General features: G+C 41.5%; 2 protein-coding genes across 3 annotated transcripts in view; one reads left to right on the top strand and one right to left on the bottom strand.

The window, feature by feature from the left end:
- Window positions 1-170: 170 nt before the first annotated feature.
- Window positions 171-19,130, bottom strand: LOC149321065 (zinc-binding protein A33-like). Of its 2 annotated transcripts, XM_089515208.1 has the most exons (7): window positions 18,705-19,130; window positions 13,688-13,783; window positions 11,154-11,387; window positions 9,488-9,510; window positions 7,227-7,452; window positions 7,085-7,196; window positions 171-1,271 (listed from the first exon to the last, which is right to left on the bottom strand). In XM_089515208.1, exons 1-7 carry the CDS (start codon window positions 19,128-19,130, stop codon window positions 748-750), a joined length of 1,641 nt encoding a protein of 546 aa, XP_089371334.1. In that variant the 3' UTR covers window positions 171-747. The 2 variants fall into 2 exon arrangements, with proteins under 2 accessions (XP_089371334.1, XP_089371325.1); XM_089515199.1 differs by having other exon boundaries at window positions 7,085-7,452.
- LOC149321064 (uncharacterized) overlaps window positions 9,463-24,829 on the top strand; it is a 37,622-nt gene continuing 22,255 nt past the window's right edge. The window contains exon 1 of the mRNA XM_089515187.1: window positions 9,463-9,539. The gene's annotated coding sequence lies outside the window, so the exon portion shown is untranslated. The remainder of the gene's footprint in view (window positions 9,540-24,829) is intronic.

Genomic DNA, 24,829 nt, shown 5'->3' with positions numbered 1-24,829 from the left:
TCCCTATATAGGGGCCGGTCTTTTGTTTATTGTCCCTGCCTACAGGAGCAAATAGGAGGAGCTAAACCCAGATTGCAGGATGCCAGGACCCTTCTCTGCAGGAAATGAACGTGTCACGGTAAGTACCCAACGTTCCTTATTCACCTTTCCCCAGCCTCTCCTGCCCTGCCTGCCTGCCTGTCTCCCCCTCCTTCTCCTTGTTCTCTCCTTCTCTCCTGCCTGGGGGCCCTGGTGGTGGTGGTGGCGGCGGCAGGGGCTGTCAGGGCTCGATCCACCGCCTGCTTAGGGAAAACCCAGCTCCTTTTTGGCACAGGTTAAATGGGAGAAAAGCATGCCCCCCCTTCCTTAGGAATTAATTCCAAATCGATCCCCAAGTGGGAACCATAGTGGTTTAAACCAGATCGTGATTCAATACGATCCAGTTTAAATAATAGTGGGAATGGGCCCAAGCTGTAGTTAAAGACAAAAGAAAAGCAGTTCAGTCCAAAAGGTAGCAAACTTAGCAGCCAAAATTTCTTATGACCAGACAGCATTGTGTAGTGGGAGGGAGGAAATTCACATGCACAACAATAGTTTTCTTTCACCAGATTCAGATCTGTGAAGAATTATTGTTTGTCAAAGGTGCTTAACATAGCTTACATTTGGGCAGCGTTTCAAAAAGGACTATCCCTCCATCCATATTGTTTCCTGTTCTTCATCAATATTTTCTTGTTTAAAAAAAAACCCTGCCATCTGAGCCTGGGGTACTCAGAGCTCCAGGTCCCACACGGAGAGGGGATGGCTGCCTTGTGTGCTGAGAAAGGGAAGCAACTCCTCGTGGAAGGATTCTTGGAAAGTGTAGAGGTGGTTCATGCTGCTGCTGTTGTAAAAGGACAGCTGCCCCCCTTCACAGTCCAAGTACACCCCAACCTTATCCATCCTCCCACAGACCGAGAGGAGTGTGCGCGGCTCACTCAGGGCTTGGTACTGTCCAGCCCTCAGCTCAATGGCCCACACACCTTCCTTGGGATGAAAATTCAGGCGCTTCTTGCGTTTCACAGATTTCTTAGCTGCCCCTACCACCCAACCTATGCTGTCCCCAACCCGTATCTCCCAATAGTATCTCCCCGAAGTGAAGCCCTTCCTACCCACCACACAAGGGCTGGAGGTGAAGCGCTCTGGCTTCCGTCGCCAGAAACGTCTGCCTGGGCTGAACTTGACCCCAGTGGCTTCCTCCACAAGAACCAGGCTGGGATGAGCAGAGTTGCAGTCCAAGGTGATGCAGGCTGGGACTGTTGGGGGAAAGAAGAAAAAGAGAGAAAAATAATTACAATGAAAGCTTAGAACATCTGTTGTATTCACCTCTGGAACATACTTCATATGAAGTTCAGTAGAGATCCAGGAAGAATCAAATACAGTGGGCCTTTGGTATCCGATGGGGTTTGGTTCCAAGACCTGCCATTGATATTCAAGTTCCACAGGGACGTAGCCAGGATTTTGGGAAGGGGGGGGGGTCCAGACTAAGTGCCACCATTTTGAGAGGCTAAGAGCCCCCCCCCAAGACACAAAAAGGGGGTTGAGCGTTTACATTAGAATGGCACCACTTGAACTTCCGTTATGGCTCCGTGCTGCTATAGAATCTTGGGATTTGTAGTTTTGAGAAGCTGTTTGGCCTTCTCTGTCAGGTGCCACAACAAACTACAAGTCCCAGCATTCCACAATATGGTGCCAAGGGCAGCTAAAGTGGCATCAAACTGGATTATTTTTTTCAGTGCAGATGCAAACTGAGTCCTTCCTCTGAAGGCGTTTACATCAGATAAATTCAGCTCGATAAAGCAAAGTGCAGCTGCTCAAGCAATGAGCGGCAGCCACTCTGTTCATGCTCAGAGACACTCTGCTCATGCTTTGAGACATTGCATTCCAACTTCTGAGCTGAGCTAAGAACCCAGGCTGCATCCACACAACATTTCATTCCCACTTCCAAGAGGGATTTTTAATTCCAACACACACACACACACACACACACACACACTCTACATACACACATGCACACAATTTTTAATTCCAAGACTCATCTATCTATCTATCTATCTATCTGTCTGTCATAATTTTAAATTCCAAGACATTATACCTTCCTTTCTTTTTATAAAAAACAAACCCCTTTAAGAGAATCCTATTTTGAGAGAAAGGCAGGGTATAAAATCAATAAATACAAAATTATTGTGCAATAGTCCATCAGTGCATGGCTTGCATTATAAGACTTTATGACTTTAAAACTTTATAAATTTAAAAACAATTAAAATCACAGTAAGATCAGAGTGCTATAGAATCATGGAATCCTAGAGTTGGAAGAGATCCCAAGGGCCCTGAACCAGTCCAACCCATTCTGCCATGCAGGAACTCCCAGTCAAAGCATCCCCAACAAATTATGTAATGGAGGTGTCCATCTACATTGTAGAAAGATATACTATAGATTAATGCTATGGAAAATCACCACCTTGAGTCCGTATATTAGGAGAACGGTGGGATTTAAGAAAATAACAACAACAACAACAATAACATCTGGGTATTGTAGTTTTGTGAGATATTTAGCATTCTTTGTCAGAGAGCTCTGGTGCCACAACATACTACAAATCCCAGGATTTTCCATAGCATTAAAGTGGTGTCGAACTGGATTATTTCTGCAGTGTGCAGCCTTATTAGACTGCAGTTCCCAGCAGTCTGTGGTGCTGCTGGATGATGGGGCCTGCAGTCTAGCATTGCCTGGAGCAGAGCCATAGGACTCCACAGCCCCAATTCATCCTCTGGCAGAATTTTGGGGAAACTCCTTTAAAAAGGCAAAAATAAGGAAAATTAAAAACTCCTTGCAAAGTAAAACCCAGAGGTCTGCCAATGGACTTTGCTTCCAAGGCAGGAGGGCAGAGAGGCCAAGATCTTTAGATTGATTCCTTAGGTTAATTAATTAATCCTAGAATCCTAGAGTTGGAAGAGACCCCAAGAATGGCCATCCAGTCCAACCCCATTCTGCCATGCAGGAACTCTCAATCAAAGCATCCCCATTGATATGCTGAAAAGGGGCCAGCTAAGTGTATTTTATTTTATTTTTATTTTAAAAATGAGAAAAAAACAAGGCTGGAAGGTGCAGAAAAGGGCCAAGCCTCGATATCTGGACCCCAGAACATACTAACTCCCAGAATTCCATAGCCAAGAGCCACAAAAGAGTTAAATCGCTGCCAAACCTGGTTATTTCTTGAGTGTGGATGCAGCCTGATGCAGCCTCCTGTCCTTCCCTCGCTCCCTCTCCTCCAGGGCTTTTTGGCCCCTCCCCTCAGGCCCCGCAACAGAAGTTTAGGGGCGGCACTTGGGCTCCTCCTGGCTTTACCAGGGCCCCCTCACCCTCCCTCCCTCCCTCTCAGCCTCCCTTTTTTTGATTGTTGAATCTGTGGACATAGAAACTGTAGATACAGAGGGCTGACTGTAAAAGATATGTTAAGACTGAGCAAGTCAGATTCATCCATATCTGGCAATATAATATAACAGTACTGGTATAGCAGTGAGATGTCACAGCCGAACATCTCTAAATTTTATTTGCTGGAAGATCTACTCCACTTTATTTGTTTTCCACTTTGTCCACCTGCTTTTTCTTTTAGATAGTGTCATATTATTTTGCTGCCAAAGCTCCACAGAGTTAGCTTCACCCGAAACTGCAGTACAAAACTGCACCGCAACCTTTACTTGAAATTACAGAGAGCACTTCTTTAAGAGTGCTTTCAGAATGTATCCAATAATTTAAAACTGATACACAATCACACAAAGAAAACCTAAAAACCTGGTTTCCCTTTGGACCTGGTGGGAATTTCTAGCGTATAGTCATGGAAAGAGAATAGAGTTTGCAGTGGCATTCCTCTGCCCCTGCCAATTCTATGTGCATTCAGTTGATTATGTAAGATGCACCCAAGGTGTATACTATTGTAGGCCGGGTGCTTTATTTTGTGTATAAAATTTGTGTAGAAAGTTATAAAACTTAAGGCCTTGAAGCCTGCATATGGCAACAAAGAATGTCAATAAGTGTACTCTGTGATCTGTGTCTTCATAAAAGGTAAACCAGAACTAGCACCTCCACTTGGAGCTTTCTGCATGACACCATTACTTCCCTGTTATTCTCTCATAGGAGACTGCCTTGAAAGTGCGATTTTTTTACATACACAAAAAGTCCATTAATGACTACCTTTCTTGCAAATATCCTGTTTTAATTACCAGTGCAAAAGTTAAATTCCACTTTAATGGCAATTTTGGGTGGTTAGAGTTTATTAGTGGGCACACTATGGGCAGGGAAACATGATCAGAAAAGAAGAAGGAAAAGCAGGGTGGACACAAGAAACTTTAAAACTGTTTTTCTTTATAGAAAAAATAAATAAATACCCTTCAATAAATTACTGCTTCCGGGGCTTGTCAGAAGCCAAACCTTTGCTCACTACCCCTTAATTATCCTTTTCCAGTCCCATTCTGTCTCTGAAATGGTAGAATGCTATGATGCTCCATCAAGATCTGAGGGGATGAGCAGATACACACACAGAGAGAGAGAGAGAGGGAGGGGTTTAAGGGGGATGTCTTTTTAAAGGTAAGATGCTTGTGATTTATATATCTATGAAAGGGGGAATGTCTGTGTGTGTGCCAAATAGGAAAGGGCGCAGTACTTGGTGGGCAGTGTCAAATGCTGTGTACTATAGGTTTTTAGTGTGAACAATGCCTGAAATGCCAAGGAGATTCCACATGTGTGATAGGGAAGAGAGCAGTGCCACCTGCATTGTGCCTTGACAAGAGCGCTATTTATCAAGAGAAGAGACATGTGATAAGACCTTAAGACAAATAAATAGCAACAATAAAGTAAAAGAATAGAAAACTGACCAGGAGCAGTCATCTGATGGCAGGTAACCAGTTAATATTGTGTATCTTATTGGTGGCAGATCAAAAGACCAGTTAAAGTATTGTGTGATTGTACAAAAAAACCCAGTAAAAATCTTATTTCCAGTTGGATGATGGATGGCCTTGAACAAATAGACAATTACAATTGGTTGAAGTCAAGAGACCAGTTAAAATCCTATCTGATTGATGGTGATAGCTAACCTTCAAATAGACTGGCAATACTCTCACTGGATAGAAAATGTAAATATCCTGGATGTGAGCTATATAAACAGAAATAAGTTGCCTCCATTTATAGTAAGCCTCTGACCATGCTGCAGATAATATGCAGAAGATAAGATGCCACAAAGCCACTTTCTGTCTGCTACTCCACCAGATGGGTGAGATTATATTTAGCCTTGAAATGTCATAACAATATGAAAAAGTATTTATTACAGAGATATAATTATTCAGAGTCATAGTCATGCTAGTATGTATCAGTAGGTAAAAAGATCTTGCACCACCTCTGAGACTAACATTTGTAGCATAAAACTTTCATAGACTGGGTTTAATGAATTCTGAGGTAGTAGACTCAGTCTATGAAAGCTTGTGCTACAAACTTCTTTCTCTCAGTTAGTCTCAAAGATGCTCCAAGATCCCTTTGCATACACAGATAAAGTTCATTTCTCTATATGTCAGTTTAAACTCTACTGGACATTATGCTTGTATACATCTTCTGGTGGAACACCAAAAGAAGGAACCTGCAAATCCCTCAAATAAAGAGATAGCAGTGCAGAAGCACACCTGCAGTATAAATTACATATATGGATCAAGTATGCTTTACATATGTAGAGTATGCTTCATTTGTATGGTTCCTGGCCCCACACTGGGACTGCTCACATGGCCAAAAGAATGCAAAGAAAGAAAGAAAGAAAAGAAAAGAAAAGAAAAGAAAAGGCCAGGCACAGGACCTAAAAGCTAGTAAAATGCAAATCAGTAGCTTCCAAACAAGCTAATAAAATATGTGCTACACAATGCAATTGTTAGGAGGACTTGTAATAGGTTGACCAACCAAACCCAAAGAGTGCTCACCAATGGCTCGGCCTCAGTCTGGAGAGAAGGAACCAGTGGGGTCCCACAGGGTTCCAATGCTATTCAACTTCTTTATAAATGACTTGAATGAAGGAATAGGAGACATGCTTATTAAATTTTCAGATGACATCATAGGAAATATAGCCAGTACCTTCTAAATGACCACAACAGATTAGAGAGTTAGGCCCAAACTAACAAAATGAATTTCAACAGGGGGAAATGTAAGGTACATTTGGCAGAAAAAAATGAAATGCACACATAAAGGATGGTGGCACCTGGCTTGATGGCAGTACATGCAAAACTATGAGTCTTTGTGGACCACAAGCTGACCATGAGTCAGCATGTGATGCAGCTGACAAACCAATGCAATTCTATGTTACATCAGTAGAAGTACTGTATAGTTTCCAGATCAAGAGAAATAATAATACTATTCTATTCTGCATTGGTCAGCCTGACCTAGAATACTGCGTCCAGCTCTGGTCACCACAATTTGAGAAGGATGTTGACAAGCTGAAGCATGTACAGAAGAGGGCGACCAAAAAGGTGAAAGATCTGGAAACCATGCCTTAGGAGAAGCAGCTTGGGGAGCTGGGTATATTTAGCCTGGAGAGGAAAAGGTTAAGAGGTGACATAATAGCCATGTTTAAATATTTAGAATGGTGTCATATGGAAGAAGGAATAAGTTTGTTTTCTCCTGCTCAGTGATGGAGAACCTTTTAGAGACCAAGTGCCCAAACTCAAAGGTGTTCCCGCACCAGGTATTACCTGGTGTTGGATGGCGGGACTTCCAGGTGGGATGGGACTTCTGGGAGGATGGACTTCTGCCTTCCGGGGGAAGATGGATGGCCATCTGTCAGGGGTGCTTTGTGTTTTCCTGCATGGCCAAAGGGGATTGGACAGGATGGCCCTTAGGGTCTCTTCCAACTCAATGATTCTATTATTCTATACCAATCTCCATGTATGGTGAATATATCCTGACAACTGTGTGACTGGACAAAATGCTAAGTTGAAGAAAAAAACAACTACAAATCTACCTATTTTAGGATTTTGTCAGTACTGGTCCATTTGATTTGTAAGCCCCTTTCCCTTAAAGCATGAGGAATCACCTCACCTGGATGCACTGCACCCAAGAGTTCTTTCCAGGCATAGAACTGCAGAGGCCCTTTGAACTCTCCCAGGTTCAAATCTACAGGCACCACTCCATCTTCATCTGCATCCTCATCCTCCGTCTCTGCTGTTCTCTCTTGCTCCACCTCCTCCTCTTCTTCCTCCTCCTCCTCCTCTTCTTCTTCCTCCTCCTCCTCTTCCTCTTCTTCCTCTTCTTCTTCATCAACATCTTCATTAACTCTCAGCCCACCCTCCTCTGCCTCATTGTCACACTCATCTGTGTCTTCACTACTGGCTCCCAATCCTTCTTCCATCATCTCTGCTTCTGTTTCCTCTTCCTCTTCACCTTGGGACCTTTGTTCCTTACGAACTCTGCAAAGGAAGAACACCCAAATTTTAGTCATTTTAGTTGGCTCTGCTTTGATTGATTGATTGATTGATTGATTGATTACACAATCCACACTGTCCTCCCAAACCACATAAATCATATTTACTGACAGGTTTAAGTTTTTACTGTAGTGCGTACTTTCAATTGGCCTTCAGATGGCCAGTAGTATTGCAAGAAATGACCATTTGAAAACCAAGAAGAGGATATTATTATTATTATTATTATCATCATCATCATCATTATGCTTTATTTATATAGTGCTGTAGATTGTAAAACACTTCAAAGGCCAAGAGCCACAAAATATATATTGTTTGGCTAATCCACAAGGTTAGAGATGCCAACTTTTCAACTATAATAGAGTTTTTAAACCATGGTTTCCTTTGATTATAAGATATTAGGACAGGATGTTTTATATCCATGCTGGGAAAAACATATTCACCTGATCTCTGCAGACTGAGCTGCTTTTTGAAAGGTACAAGAGCAAGTCATTGTCCACCCCCACCTTCCATTCAATAGGTCAACCATTCCCACACTCACAATGTGAAAGACCCATAGCTCAGTGGTAGAGCACATGATTTCTATGTAAAGATCTCATATTCAACTATGGCATTTACAGGAACAGCTAGAAGAAATCCCTCACTGAAACTCTGAAGAGTTATTGCCAATCAATACAGATGCAGCCTTTCCAACCTGATACCCTCCATATACTGAGGACTATGGACATATCTGTACAGGCCACTTAATCTGGTTTTCCCCTGCCTTTAAGGCAAGCTGTTTTCACAACACAGGGCCAAAGCTCCGATTCGAGTGCAAACTGTCTTCATGAGGCCAGTTCTGCACTGCATCCGCCCCATCCCTGCATTAAAATGAATTACAAAGACTTACATTTTGCTTCAAATCTTCCAGTAAAACCTGAAGTAGCAATGCTGGGAAGCTGTCCACACATATTTCTCACTGTGCTGCCTGGAGCCACCACTATTGTTGTGAGTTTCTCCTTCTCAGATCACAAGGCATCCAGCCATGTGAAAAACTCTGGGCACCCTGTTTCTGACCTCAGAGGAAGCAACTTGCAACAGTAGCAATGGGTAACAGCAGAGATGTGTTTGTAGACATCTGCCCAGCATTGCTATGGTGTGCACAGATAACAGGGAGAATTGGGGTCAGCACCAGTACCAGAGTACTTTGGGTGCAGCTCAGAATATTTTGGATGGTGTAGACAAGTGCTATGACAGCCATCATCCATGACTCGGGCTGATGGATATAGGAAATTACAACACAAGTCCTGTTTTCGCAGGAATCACATCAAGTTTTTTAAAACGGGAACACACCACTTTCAGAGCAGCCATCACCAGACATCTTCTTAATCGCATTTTCTTAATCACTGCTTCCATCTTCTCAATACTGCTTCCTAACCGTCCCTTAACTTCCCTACCCTATGCCTTACCAAGCATGCCTTTTCATTATTTTACTTTATTTTCTTATTGCTTCACTTATTTCACACTGCTTCAGAGCTCTGCTACTGCAAGTTAGGAAGGAAGGAAGGAAGGAAGGAAGGAAGGAAGGAAGGAAGGAAGGGCGAGGCGGGGGGAATAAAAGGAATGAACCTGCTTGGGAATAGTGGGAGGGGAGGGGGACAAGGGAAGTGGAGGGGAGACTGACATTAAGTGACTGCCAATAATGAAACTGCTTGGCAGAGATTTTTTGTACCTGGGGACTAGCATGATAGCAAGATCATAGACAGGTTTCCTCCATCAGTGAAAAGGGACACAGCGGCTACAGGTAGGAGGCATCGTCATGTAATAAGTATTGCCAAAGTTGCTTTTTTCCTGGTCTAATTACAGTTTATACTAAGTGAGACAAACTAATGATCTGATTCATTATAAGACAGTTTCTTATTTTCCTACATGTATGAGTCAGAGAAACAGAATCTTCTGAAACTTCAGCTTCGTTGTGGCTGTCTTTTTATGCTTTACCTCTCTGTGGTTACTTGTTATACAAGAAAAGGCAGATGTTACTCACCTCTCCAGCAACTCCTTTGCTTCCTGGACAGAAAGAAAGAGAAAAGGGCAAGGTAATGAAACAACTACAAATGGCTCTTCCCTACAGTATTCACCATTTTTCTCAGCAGAGGCAGCTTGACAATTTTTAATGGCTGCATGACATGGAAGCCAGACATGTGAACAAGAAGAAATGGTGAGAAAAGGTTCATCTCTCTGGTTATTCTTCTGCCCTGTTCCATCCAACAGTCCTGATTTGGCACAGACATTCCTGATGAATCCGCTGCCATTTCACTTTTTACACTTCTTTTAAAATATCCAATTTTCTTGCTTTTCTTCCCATGTCCCCCCATCTGTCTTCACATTACTTCATTTTTTTAAACTGACTTCAAAACACAAAAGCAGTTAACTTGGAGGGGTGGTATAAGAATCTTGCCTTTCCCAGTAGGTTCAAGGCAAATGTAAAGTGCTGCAGCCTCTGCTAGCTTGTGGTGCCATCTTGACCACACTATAAGGTTGCTTGGTCAGATATGTCCTGTGAAATATTGGAGGGTGTGTTGTCCCATGGCCATTAAAGGCAAACAACCACCCCCAGGAAAACAGACAGTCCCTTTGAAGCCTGCTGACACAATTCTCTTGGCTTAGAGGCTGAACAGGCTGCCCCTTTCCAGCACCAGATCGAGGCTGCAGCAACTACATGCTGTGGCCCAATCTGGCCTTTTGCGCCGTGGAAAGGGTGCCCCAGCTGCCAGTGCTGTGGCTTTTGGTGCTCCTTTGGTGCTGCATCATCTGAGCACAGTACCAGAGGAGCACCCTGACACCACCTACCATGTGGCAGGGTGTGCAGTCATGCCGGCATGGGGGCAGAGTGAGGGTGTGCGTCATGTGGATGCCATGCCTCCACTCCACCTCGATGCTGGCCTTTATGACCGGTCTGTTGAGGCTCATAATAACCTATTTATTCCTCCCTACACCCAGTAGATACACACACACATACACATACACAAATAAAATGCATCACTAGGACTGGTGTCCTAGTTACCCAGTGGTAACTCATGGTGTCATTCCTCATTGACCTCCTCCCATACCACACCATACAAAATTCTTAGTAATGGATTTTGTACTAATGTTACTCATAAATTTTATCACTGAGTTTAACGGTAATAGTTATGGCACAAACTGCCAGCAAAATTAAAATTATATGTTTAAATTACAGTATCATACACAGAGCCTAAATGTATTTACATGTTCATAGTTTCATCTGATTGAAGTGAAATTTGGTAAGATATGATGTTTTTAAAGAAAATTTAAAAAGCATTTAAATTAAAAATTTAATTTAAAAAAAACTGTGACTTCTCCTTTTTCTTCCTACTGAGCCTCACCCCACTCCCACCATCTCTTCAGTGCTTTAAAGGGATTCAGGTGAGCACCTCAGCCCATTTCTGCCCAAAGGCAGATGTTTGGGAAACAGCGGTGTCGGTCACCCTCATTAGGGTGTCACCTGTTGCAGCTTGCACCACCACCACCCACAAGTGATGCCCCTGGAGCCATGGCAGCTGAAGTCATGTCAAACTGCATTACTTTTCCAGTGTAGATGCAGCCAAAGTTGAACATAAGGGGCTAAGCTTGGTATTCTTTCTCTTTCTGACCTCCTTTCCAAGCTTACCTCAGACCAAGGGCCTTCTCACCTTGAGGAAGCTGATGTGGTCTTTGCATTCAAGTCCCACCCGTACTTGACAGAGGGTTTCAGACCAAGAAGCCACCTTCTCATTTAATTCCTTTAATTTTGTTTCCATTTGGGCCAAGTTCTTTTCTCTTTGATTCTCCAGGGCCTCCTTTAACCCCAGCTCTCTGTCATTTAGCAGTTGGTGCAACTTCACAAACTCCCCAGAGAGATGGTCAGACAAGGATTCAGAGCAGGTCTGAAAGGGCACAAATAGGTCAGACCTGAGGTTCTGTTCTGTAAAAACATGACCACCATCTAACCCAAAGCCAAGAACAGAATGTATTGATTTCCTAGACCCATTTCCCCAAGACCTGTTATCAAATCCATACAACCCATTAATCCAGGCAACTGATTATGCTCCGAACATTTACTTGCTAGAACAGATGAAGGAAATATCTACAATATTTCCAACAGCATGGCATAGTGGTTTGAGTGTTGGACTATGGCCTGTTACAGACAGCCAAAATAAAGCTGCTTCGAGTCACAGTGGAGCTATGCTGTTTCAATGATGCATGCGTCCTAAGAGTCCAGAAGCCGCACCAAAGCCACGCTCCAGCGGGCTGGAGCGTGGCTTTGGTGCGGCTTCTGGACTCTTAGGACGCATGCATCATTGAAACAGCATAGCTCCACTGTGACTCGAAGCAGCTTTATTTTGGCTGTCTGTAACAGGCCTATGACTCTGGAGACCAAGCTTCAGTTCCCAGTTTGGGCCATGTAACCCACTGGGTGACCTTGGGCAGATCACATGCTCTCAGCCTCAGGGGAAAGCAATGGCAAACCTCCTCTGAACAAATCTTACCAAGAGGACCCCCATGCTATAAACTGAAATAACTTGAAGGTGCACACAACAAAAACAACAACAAAGCCAATCAAATGTCTTGGGGGTTCCCACAACCCATGGAAGTAATAGCATTCTTCTGGGCCATCATCACCATAAACATCCATGGCTATGCAGGGCTGGCATTTATTCTTGATGTTATGGATGATTAATCCCCACTGGGTTTATAACACTACAAAATGTGTGGTGCTTTGCTATCACACAACTACATCACCACTACTACCACCTGTCTTGGCATCAGATACAGGAAGGGTATGTTTGTGTGAGAAGACAGTGTATCATAGTATATCTAAAAAAAATTAAAGCTGAGATCATTTGCCATCTTTATGTAGCCTGATTTGTAGAAGAAGAAAACAACATACTACCAGGAAAATTCTGGTCTGAAAACATGTTGGCAAAGTATAAGCATATAACTATTGGTTGTGCATGCATATATTTTATTTAGGACAGGATGCAGGGGATATTCTCTATCCCTTTGTGCTCTGTCCAAAACCTCACTCGAGAAAACAAGCAAGTCTTGTGGGGCTCCTGCTAGTTTACCAGCACTAGAAGAAGGAGCAGCTGGTTTTGGCTATGAGGATAAGGAAACAACATATGTTCTCCTAGAGGGATCATGCTCTCATTTTTCTACCTCTTGGAGCTGAGGCCAGCCGCTTCCTCCTCCTATGAATCGCCTCCCCCACTCCCACCTATACTTGTTAGGAACAGTAGCCCCATACAGATTGACTATTGCTGGGGTAGAGGCTTGATCCAGAAATCACATCTATTATATGGATCAATATGTAACCAGAACAGTACCACACACACAGTAGGACTGGGGAAACCCTAATGTTTATAGAAGTACATAATTGTTTATGGAAAAAATGTCCTATAGAGGTTTGGGTGAAGCAAGATTTTCATAGTTTTCACACTAAGAAAACTAAGAATGGTTGTAGGAAACAGGAACCAAAAAAACAGGAAGATGTGGGACCAGAATGGAGCAACCCCAAAAGAGACTGATCAGCTGCCTGTATGGAACTCGAAACAGGTGGACTTCATGCTATGACATTTTCTTCATGGTCACACTTGCATGATGCAAATAAGCAGTCTCCACATTTGTCTCAGACTGGCATCCTCTAACTGAGTAGTATCATGCCAGCAATTGCTAATATCAGGTATAAAATAACACAAAGCAGGAAAAGTATATACAGTCATGGATTTTGAGATGACAAGAGGCAGATGCAGTTTAACACTAAATGGAAAATTCCAAGCACACTTCAAAAAAGCTAATATCAGCGCAGGACAGACTACCCAAAAAGAGTGGACTCCCAGCGCCTGTTTTTCCACCGGAGGGAAGCCGCAGCCACGCAAACCGTATGGCTTCCCACCGGTGGAAAAAGAACCCACGAAAAGCGGGTTCTTCTAAAGCCACGGTGGCGGTGTAATGAGTGTGCCACTGGTGCAGTGGTTATGTAAGTGCTGTGCGGCACCGCACAGATGCCACACAGTACTTATGTAACAACGGTGGCTCCCATGTTTACAGGACGCCACCATTGTTACGCCCTCGTCACGTGCTAGGGTTGTAGGGCACGTGGGCTCTCCACCCCCAGGCAACCCTAGCATGTGACAAGGGTGTCACAAAGGCCCCGTATGTACCAGCCCATAATTGCCTGCCACACCTTTAATTCTATAATGTTCTCTTGCTGGCGACACTGGCTCATTTTCAGACGCCTGAGACCCTCTTCCAGAGGCTCTAGAGATGCCTTTAGTTGGTCCTAGAAGGAAAAGAAGAGCAAATATTCATCATTATTTAGGGATAGATAGTTTTGAAGAGGAAAGGAATGAGCAGAAGTGTCAAGAACAGACAGTGACCCCTTCAGGCTAGTCCACTGCAGCAAAGTGTCTCTAAAGCAGTGGTTCCCAACCTGTGCTTGGAGGAGCCCTTAGGGCTCTGTGTGTACTTCCTAAGAGCTCCGTGGCTGCTCCAGACAAATGAAAGAAATAAAAAAAGTTATCTGGGATGCAGCAAAGGCGGTCATAAGAGGTCACTTGATAAAGAAAAAAGCAGAAAAGAAGAAAAAGAAACAAAATGAGATAAGAATAATTTGAGAAAAAATACAAGAAAAAGAAAGGGAAAAAAATAGGGGATCCTCAAAACAGAAACATTGATAAAGAGATAAAAATTTTGAACAATCAACTTAATATTAAAATGATGGATGAAATTGGGGGAAAAATGAAATTCATCAAACAAAGACAATTTGAATATGGGAATAAAGCAGGGAAATTTTTGGCATATAAGGTTAAAAAAATGAGAGATGAAAGACAAATATTGGTATTAAGAGAGGACCAAAAGGCTATTACAGAACAATCTAAGATTAGGGAAATATTTTATAAATATTATAAAAATCTATACAGGAAAGAGGAGAGGAGTAAAAGGAAACAAGAAAAGTTGAATGAATACATAGAAAAAGTCGAGAAAATTGATATTGAAACAGAGATCAAACAAAGATTAAATCAAAGAATTACAAAGGAAGAAATAAGTGATGCAATTAGAAAAGGGAAAAAAGATAAAGCCCCAGGTCCGAATGGATACACATTAAATTTTTACAAAATTTATGAAAAGGAATTATTGGAACCCATGGACAAAGTGTTCAATAATATTCTAATAGAAGGTATTCCAAATTCATGGAAGGAAGCAAACATAACATTAATACCTAAGGAAGGGAAAGATTCGGATTGCCCTCAAAATTTTAGACCCATTTCATTACTGAATACAGATTATAAAATATTTACGACTATACTAGCAGAAAGAGTTAAAACAGTTCTTAGGAAGTGGATAAAAGAAGATCAATGTGGCTTTTTACCAGGAAGGCAAATCAAACAAAATATAAAAACTATAATCGATTTGATTGAATATTATGATAAAAATCCAGGGATAGAGGTAGCATTAGTATTTTTGGACGCCGAAAAAGCCTTTGATAATCTAGATTGGGAATTCATGCTGAAAATACTAAAAAAAATTAGATTTAGGTAATAATATTGTAAAATGGATAGAAGAATCATATAAGGAACAAAAGGCCCGGATTATAGTTAATGGTATTAGGACTAAAGAATGTATGATAAATAAAGGAACAAGACAGGGATGCCCCTTATCTCCCTTATTATTCATAACATGTTTGGAAATTTTGTGTAACAAAATTAGAGAAGAAAAATTGATACGAGGAGCTAAAATTAAAGGAAGGGAAATACAATTCCTGTTTTTTCTAGTAATGTTTTAACTTTTATATTGAAGTTTTATTCTGTATTGTAATGTTTCATATTTTGTAAGCCGCCTTGATCATTTCTTGGAAGGGCGGGGTAGAAATAAAGTTTATTATTATTATTATTATTATTATTATTATTAATTAAGGGCATATGCAGATGATATTGTGTTAATGATAGAAGAACCAACAGAAAATATTCCAAAGGTATTAAATATAATAAATGAATTTGGAGAAAATGCTGGTCTAAAAATTAACAAAGATAAATCAGCAATGATCACATGTAACATGATAAAAAAGAAACAAGAGACACTTCAGGGAAGAACAGGTATTAAAATACAAAAAAAAAGTTAAATATTTGGGAATCTATATTACAAAAAAGAACAGTGATTTATTTGATAATAATTATAAAAAGAGCTGGCAGGAAATAAAGGGAAATTTAGAAAAATGGGATAAATTACAGTTATCATTATTAGGGAAAATAGCATTGATAAAGATGAGCATTTTACCAAAAATTCTATTCTTATTTCAAAATCTGCCAATAATTCACAATGAGGGAATCTTTACAGTATGGGAAAGGGACTTAAAAAGATTTGTATGGGCTAGAAGGAAAGCCAGAATGAAATGGACAACATTAACGGATGATAAGGAGAGAGGAGGACTAGGGATGCCAAATTTAAAATTATATTTTCATGCATGCTGCTTAGACTGGATAACCAAGTGGATTGAATTAGAAGATGAACAATTATTAAACTTAGAGGGATTCAACTTAAGATATGGGTGGCATGCATATATGTGGTGGAATAAGGTAGAATTGAATAGGGAGTTCAAAGATCACATAGTGAGGAAAACATTATATAAGGTGTGGACAAAATATAAAGAAAAAAGCTACAGAAGCCTACCAGAATGGACATCCCCACATGAAGCAATACTAAAGAAGGGTAGAATAGAAGGAAAAGAATGGCTAAGATATAAAGATTGTCTAAAGATATCTGAAGGAAGATTAATAATGAAATCTAGGGAGGAAATGAATAGGGAAGGAATGGACATAAATTGGTATCTATACTATCAGTTAACAGAACAATATAGAATGGATGAAAAGCAATTCGGAATAACAAAAAAAAACAGAAATGGGTCTGATATGGTTAGATAAGGGAAAGAAGAAAATAGGTAAATTTTACAAACTAATTTTGAAATTAGAATTAGAACAGGAACAAATAAAACATTGTATGACACAGTGGGCACAGAACATAGGGAAAAATATACAATTTGATGCATGGAAAAGAGCGTGGGGACAGGACTTAAAATTTACATTATGCATGGACCTAAAAGAAAATTTATACAAAATGATAAATAGATGGTACATAACTCCAAATAGATTGGCAAAGATATATAAAAATGATAAGGGAAATTGTTGGAGATGTGAACAAAGTATGGGTAGCTTTTTTCATATGTGGTGGAATTGCCCTCTGATAAAGAAATTTTGGAATGAGGTGCATAAGAAAATTGAGATAATTATACAAATGAAATTCCCCCTTGTTCCGGAAGTCTGTTTATTGAATATAGTAGAAAATAGGGAGTTAAGACAAAAACTAAAGCCATTATTGTATTTAGTAACCGCGGCTAGAATAACAATTGCAAAAGTTTGGAGGAATAAGGAGGCACCCAAGGTTGAAGATTGGTTGGAAAAATGTTTAGAGGTGATGGAAATGGATACACTAACCATGAAATTAAAAGGAGAAATATCAGAAGAAGGAAATCAAATATGGGCAAAAGTGAGGGAAACATACCAGAAGAACAAGACAAAATAAGAAAGGAATAGGGGGGAAAATAGGCTATACCGATTCTGTGAAATAAACTGGGAAAACACAGCAATTGTACATGCTTAGGTTATAAGCTAGAGAGAAATTGAAGATGGTGAGATAAGGGGAAAAAGAAATTCAACTTTTGAGGAATTCGGAAGGTATAGCTAATATGGAAGCAGTATTTAAAATGAATAGAAAAGGGGATGGCATGGGGAGGGAGAGGGTTAAGAATATTGAAATAAGACCGTATAATGTGTGGAGAATTGTACCCTCTTTTATTTTGTAAACATCTACTTAATAAAAATTTAAAAAAAAGAAATAAAAATTGAATGAAATTAAAGAATAAGAAACAAAAAGTAACACTACTCCTGAACACCGTTAACTTGTAAGACATAGGGTAGGCCTCTTAGGGGCTCCCCCATAGAAACTGATTGTAAAAAGAGCTCCATGAGTCAAAGGGGTTGGGAACCCCTGCTCTAAGCTATTTTTCTGAGTCCTGTAGGCAACAAAAGTGTGCTGAAAATCTTTGTGACCTCTGGAATTGTGAAAGAGCTAACAACTTTTGGACTCAAATTCATAAACTGGTGAAGCATATTCTGAAAATTAAACTTCAGTTGGATCCTGAATTCTTTTTATTAGGAATTTTAGCTGATCATTTAGAAAAGACTCATGGAAGAATACTACACTCTATGACAATGACAGCTAGAATGAGCTAGGCACAAAGATGGAAGTCTGGCTTTCAATGGTTTAAAGTGCTGAAACGGAGAGTCAACGGTTTGTCATTGTGGCTATATGTTTGATGAAGGATCCCAGCCTTTATTTATTGATTTGATTTGATTTAAAATCATCTTGTTTCCTAAAACTGGGAGGCTCACAAAAGTTTTTAAAAACACAGACACAAATGAAAACAACCAAACAAAATAAACAAACATTATAATACACTTAAACAAATTACAATGTTACAACACAGCTGAATTAAAAGCAATTTTTACAGGAACAGCAGTTAAAAAGGAGAGGAGGAACTTCTTAAAAGCCCATCTTGAATTACCAGTAGCCATTCTGAATAAAAAGGTAGGTACCTTAACCTGCAACAAGTAGGATAACTGGAGATAGAGCCACCATCAGGCTAGTCAATCTTGGAAAGAAGTTTTATAACCCAACAGCAGCTACTGAGAAGCCATGTCTGCAGGCTATAGCCATTTAGGGGTTGTACAGACCGGCCATTATGGTGTCCACATGACATATGCCCCGACTCCACCCCAAGGCCGGCGTGATGCTGCATGCTTCATCACATGGCACGCAGCATCACGGCGCTCCTCTGGTGCTGCGTCTAGATGCTGCAGTAGCAAAGGAGCGTGGGAAAGCCGCACGCCAGTGACTATGGTGCCCTTTCCAGGGTGCAAAAAGGAGAAGTATTTTGCACCTCGGAAAGGTGGGATTGAGGCCGTGGCATGTAATTGCTGTGGTCCCAATCTGGCGCTAAAATGGGTGGCTGCAGGCCACCCTTTAGGGGAGATCTATCAAACTCCATAGTCTCCTCAGAAGAGAAGCTACTCTCATTGAAATCTTCTGATTTCAACCACCAGGTCCCAGGTCTGTTTTACCACAACTAGAGCATGCCTGTCTCTCACCTGATAAGCCAGAACTGCATTTTTGATGGGCAAGAAGTCATGCCCACGGTGCTGAGGCAGGTCCCGACAGATGACACAGACTGGTCCCTCATCCTGGCTGCAGAAGAGTTTTAGTGGTTCCTCATGTTCTTCACAGAAATACCAGCCTCCAGTCCCTCCCAGCTGAGGGCCTTCATCCAGTTTAAGAAGCCGGGCCTTCTCTGCCAGGCTGCACAGAGCTCGGTTGATGGCCATGTGGCGTAGGGCAAATGGTCGCCGGCATTCAGGGCAAAGCCCACGCCTTTGGCCCTTGGGGATGCAGGGCTCTAGGCATGGAGCACAGAAGCTGTGGCCACACTCCAACATGTGAGGGTCCCGAAAGATGGAGAGGCAGATGGGACACAGCAGGTCCTCAGTGAAGCTGGATACCTCTCGCACAGAGGCCATGTTGAGCTCTTGCCACGTTTCCCAGATGTGCCGTGCTCTCTACCTACTAGCTTGGTGTAAAATTTTCTCTCGACTGACCTCAAATTTGTTTTTCTGGCAGAGTGTCTTGAGTTTTCTTCTTTCTGATTTAAGGTTTATTTAGCTGGACAAACCATCAATGGCTCATGAATTAGGATACCCTGTTTTTAACAATAACAGTAGAAATAATGAAATGAATAAATGAATAATATTTTAATACAAAAGATGAAGAATTTAGTTGCATGGTTCAGCTTCCCTCTATAAATATCCACATCTCTTCCAACTATCTCGATTTGGCAGGGAAAATCCCAATTAATCCTCTGTTGTCCCTTTTTTCCAACTGCTTTTAAAATGTCCCTCTTCCTTTGTCCTCAGCTTACTTCAATTGCTGCAAACTGAATTTAAAGTGGAAAAGTAGTTTGCATGCTATTAACTCTGCAGTGGGAGAAGAGGGGACAGAATCCTGCCCTTCCCAGGAAGTTCAGACAAAATCAAACTGCTGCAGCCTCTCCTAGCTTGTGTGTTTTTCCTCGTTAATTCGTTTTACCAGTTTGACCTCCTGAGCACACCTTGATGTTGCTTGGTATCAGGTGTCCCAGTTTTCATCATGAAATGCTGATGGTATGTATCCAATTGTTTTTGAATAGAATAGACTACTACAAATCCCTGGATTGCGAAGGATAGAACATGACAGTGAAAGCCGTGTCAAACTGCATTAATTCTGCAGTGTGCAAGCAGTCTGGGACACTTTAGAAGTAGCTTTAAAAGTGGGGCAACAGAGGATTAATCAGAACTGTTCTGACCAAAGTGGGACAGTGGTACTTTTGAGCCAGTGTGATGTAGTGGTTTGAGCACTGGACTATGACTCTGGAGACCAGGGTTTGATTCCTGGTTCTGCCATGGAAATCCACTGGGTGACCTTGGGCAAGGCACACTCTCTCAGTCTCAGGTGAAAGCAATGGCAAGTACCCCCCCCCCCCGAAGGAATATGCCAAGAAAACCCTGTGATACGTTCACTTTAGAGTGACCATATGTTGGAAACGATTTGAAGGCACACTACAACAACAACAATGGAGAAGACTTTGGCCAGCATCACTGTGGGAGGGAGGAAGCTAAATTCCCTCCTTCTCCGCTATAATGCAGAAACAGCAGTTCTGGTCTGGAGTGCAGAGGGAAGAGGCATTAGCGCCTTCCTCCTGAAAAAGCCCCTATGATCTTGCACTGCATTGTTGACGTGGGGATATGAGAAAAGCTCCCCCCCACACACACACACACCCTCTCTCTGTGAATGCACATGAGCATTCTTGCTGCCTCTGGAATCCCTGTGAAGTTCAGATGTGGTCTCTGGGGCTGAAAATGTTGTACGCTTTGGTGCAGTACAATAAATCTGGAAGGCATGAAGCTGGTACCAGCTGCCTTGATCCATCTAATGCAGGGATGGAATCACCTATCCCCCCAGAAGTTGTCAGATTGCATATTCTAATAGCTCTTGCCAGTATAAGTAATGCAGAGAGTGCTGGGAGTTGCAGTCAAATAACTTCTGGACTGCCTCATGGTTCCCATTGCTGATTAAATGGGCACATGGTGACTTGAGATCTGAGTCAGCTGCATGAGTTTCTGTAGTGCACCAAAGCACAGTTGCCTCAGATAACCCAATATCACATGCTAGTACTGCAACATTGACTTTCAAGAAGATTTTTTTTTAAAAGAAAAGATTAATAGCATATAGTGCAAAAGCAGCTGACATTTAAGAATCATAACCCTTGCTCATTCAGGGAGCACAGTCTTTTAAACAAGTTTAATTTAGATATTTAACTTTATACTAATTTCATTTTTCAAAATTCAACAGCCCTTCTAACAACTGCCCACTTTATTGTTCTCTCTCTCTCTCTCTTACACACACACACACACACACACACACACTTTAGTTTGCATTTATGTCACAAATTATGTGAAGAACAAGTTTACTCAGAAGCAAGCCCCACTGATTCATTGAGATTTATGTGTCAGTAACTGACATTTGGAACTTCATCCACATCTTCTAAAGCTGTTTCTTTCATATGATTGAAACGATGAGATCTCGTTACATGCCAAAGTCCACACTGAAGGGAGCAGAAGACACTCTCTTACCCTTGTAGCTGAAACTCTCTTTCTTCTCTGGAGTGGCTGTATCCCATTCTTCTCCTATTTCTCTTTTCAACTTTGAGAATCAGATTTGAGAATCAGGTCTTTTTCTCCCTGGTTAGGTACCACCTTGTCATGTACTAGGGTGCACCTCCCTCCTCAGCACCTCATTCCCTTCCCAGTTGTTCTTCCCCTTTACATCCAGGCACAAACTGCAGTGACCAAGGACTCAGTAGTGGAGTACCAAACTGCAGCAGGGCTCACATCCATATGATAGTGATGATGCGGCATTCCTTTCCTCTGCAAACTGTGCCAACATTCTTGCAAATCTGACTCAGCACTCTTCTTGCCCATTAACACTGTAGCCTCCAGGTCGGAGGAGGAAAGGGACAGCAGGTGGAATAACCATGCATCGTACACTCAGGGTGACCAGCTGTCATAACTGCCAAAGAGGACAAGGCACCCCAAAATGTGGTACATTCAGGAATCCTGAGAGTTAGGGTTCCAGGGATAGAGAAGGACGGTTAGGGGTAGAGTCTGAGTGGGAAAGGACTCCCTACCGTTTCACTTCCAGGACTCTAGGAAAGGGAGTGGCTGGTGTGTTATATCCTGCGGGATAGTGATAGCTTTGGTGACTGTTAGGTCTAATTTTAAGAGAGGAACGTAATAGAAGGATTGAGTGAATCTTAGTTATAAGAAACTGGTGATTTAGATAAAGAGTTATAAACCCAATGGTAACTATAACAAAGTAGAAAGTAACATAAGATATCATATTAAAACCAACACTGCTAAACCTTCTTGTAAATAAAGTTTTATTAGTTTGATCCAAGAAGGACACACCTGGACTTGAGTTAATACCATGCTACTCACAATACAAAACACGGGTGGCAGCGGTGGGATAAAAACTCCCAGGTGCCTGCCATCATGGTAAAGGATTGTGGTTTGGGTGTGCATCACATAATTTGGTGGCAGCATTAGGGTGAAGATTGACTAGATGGGACCTTCACATAATTGGGTGGCACAATAGGAAAACTTCGTTACAAGGACACAGGGAAAGTATCAAAAATATATAAAATATTGATACAAAGACAATTAGAAACAGAGCCAGTAACTGACGCTATGGTAAAATGGGCACAGGAATTAGGTCATGTTGTTTTGATTGAGAACTGGGAAAGGGCTTGGGAACAATCCAGAAGATTTACAACATCACAAGATCTAAAAGAAAACTATCATAAAACCATCAACTAATGGTATTATACACCCTTAAGGTTAGCAAAAATGTATAATTTACAAGACAAAAATTGCTGGAAATGGCATATAAAAATTGGGTCATATCGCCACATTGGGTGGTCATGCCCAGAAATAAAAAGATACTGGGTAGAAATACGCAAAGCACCCCTGAATTCTACCTCCTTAACATGATACATGATTTGCAAGCAGATATAGAAAAGAGACATTGGAGAATGGTGCTGTACCTAATAACAGCAGCACGAATCACCTTAGCTAAATACTGGAAAAGATACCTAAAATAGAGGAATGGATTGGAATTAAAAGAAATGGACAAAATAACGATTTGGAAAAAGAAAAAACCTTAGATAATTGGGAGAAAGAAGGGGAACCTGTGCTAAAATATCTGAAAGCTATTTGGGGATTAACAATATATAAGTGAAAATAAGAGCCATAAAGGGAGCAGATATAAGGAAAAGAAGATGAAGGAAAAGAAGAATAAGGAAAAAGTAAGAAAATAATTCTGAATTAAGAAAGATATGTATGTAAAGTCATATTATATACTGTATTATTTACGTATTTTTGAGAAGGATAAACTTTATATGGAAAAATGAGTAATTTGGAAGACAAGACAAGAATGAAGAATGAAGATAAGAAGATATGAAGACATGAAGATAATAAACAAGAGAATAATTTATATATAAGCTTTATGTAACGAATCATGTAAATGAAAATAAATAAAGATTATGTTTTAAAAAAAATAACAACAACAATTTAATGGCTGGATTGGGGCTGCCGGTAGGCTGCCCTGGCCTCACCACCCCTTTGAGGCTTGTCTTACAACCCTTTAGTCATGCTCAGCACGGAGGATATTTTGAAATTCCTCCTGGGCAAAAGGTTGAAATGTAGGACATGTCCTGGAAAAGGAAGATGTCTGATCATCCTGTGTACACTCCAATATTTAACAGATGTAGCTGGGAGATGCATGACCAAGCAACCTCAGAGTGTGGTCAAAGTAGCAAAAGTTATTCATGAGGAAGAACACACAAGCTAAGAGTGGCTGCAGCAGTTTCCAGCCCCACTGCCTTGTTGCCAGGGACGTAGCCGGGGGGGGGGGGGGTTCTTGGGGTCCGGACCCCCCCTTCCATTAGAAAAATGAATGGTGTGTGCTGCTGCGCCGCCGCACCCAAGCCCCATTATAATGGTGGCACTTAGTCTGGACTCCCCCCTTCCTAAAATCCTAGCTACGTCCCTGTTGTTGCCATCCACACTGGGAACCAAGCCCTGGAGAGGGGAGGTTGATGTATGCAAACAGGTTCCCTTTATGATTTAGACTTCTTCACTATCAGAGTTTCAAACTGCACACAGATTGTCTGTACCGACAGCACAGGGGCATCACAAGCAGTGGGGGGTGTATGGACTGCACTGGATGACACCTCACTCACTGTATGTGGGTGTCACCCAGTGTGCCGTGGGAAAAGGTGCTTTCCAGGTCTGGCAGCTCTGCTTGCTAGATGGGAAAGTGAATCTCTTCCCTTTGCTGCCCAGCCCACAGCTCCACCATATCTGAAAAAGGCAGCTGAGGAAAGGAAGGGAAGTGTTAAAAAAAAAAGATCTGCACTGGGGGTCAAATATAATAGGTACACCACTGTGACAGCAGTCTCCCTGTTTCGTGTGTGTGTGTGTGTGTGTGTGTGTGTGAGAGAGAGAGAGAGAGAGAGAGAGAGAGAGAGAGAGAGAAGGGGTGTGTGTAAAAGGCTAAATAAACAGAAAATGTTTGCAATGCCATTCACAAGTTACTTTGAGAACATAGAAAACTTATGCAATTCTCTGTAAATGGAAACAAGCCTGTACGATTCCTAAAGCTTAAAACACGGAGACCAAGCTAAAACAGCCCCACATTTTGTTTTAGTATATACCAAAGCTAGGTGTACCAAAGCTAGTTTGCCACCTAGAATCAGTAATAATGATTGATCAACCCATACTAACAATGGTCAGAATCTTTTTGTGAAGATACATCTTTTTAAATGGACTTACATATGTTGGAATTAGAATTGGGCAGTTAACTATTGATGTTGTGGGATTGCAACACCCAGGTGCCCTAGCCAGTTTAGCCAATGGTGTGGAACACTGAGAGTTGCATTCAGCAACATCAAAGGGGCCATATCATTCTCATTCCTGTTTTGAATGTTGAATTGGAATAATAAATCTGTGGCAGCCAGCACTCTATCTTTTCCTCCCATAACTCATGATAAACAGTCATCTGCCTTCCTGCACAAGTCAAGCTATTTGTGTGATTCACATTTATATCTGTTTTGAAACGTCTTCTT

Source organism: Sceloporus occidentalis, unplaced genomic scaffold (genome assembly GCF_023333645.1).
Source record: "Sceloporus occidentalis isolate IW3139 unplaced genomic scaffold, rSceOcc1.0.p SCAF_1, whole genome shotgun sequence".
Taxonomy (NCBI): domain Eukaryota; kingdom Metazoa; phylum Chordata; class Lepidosauria; order Squamata; family Phrynosomatidae; genus Sceloporus; species Sceloporus occidentalis.
This window is presented reverse-complemented; position numbering and strand designations above follow the sequence as displayed.

Excerpts from the sequence above, each read along its gene's own strand:
- LOC149321065 (XM_089515199.1), bottom strand. The coding sequence starts at position 19,130 with ATGGCCTCTGTGCGAGAGGTATCCAGCTTCACTGAGGACCTGCTGTGT. Across the intron at positions 13,784-18,704 it reads ATGCAGTTCTGGCTTATCAG|GACCAACTAAAGGCATCTCT; the intron begins GTGAGAGACAGG and ends TTTTCCTTCTAG. Across the intron at positions 9,511-11,153 it reads ACCACATCAGCTTCCTCAAG|GAAGCAAAGGAGTTGCTGGA; the intron begins GTGAGAAGGCCC and ends CTTTCTGTCCAG.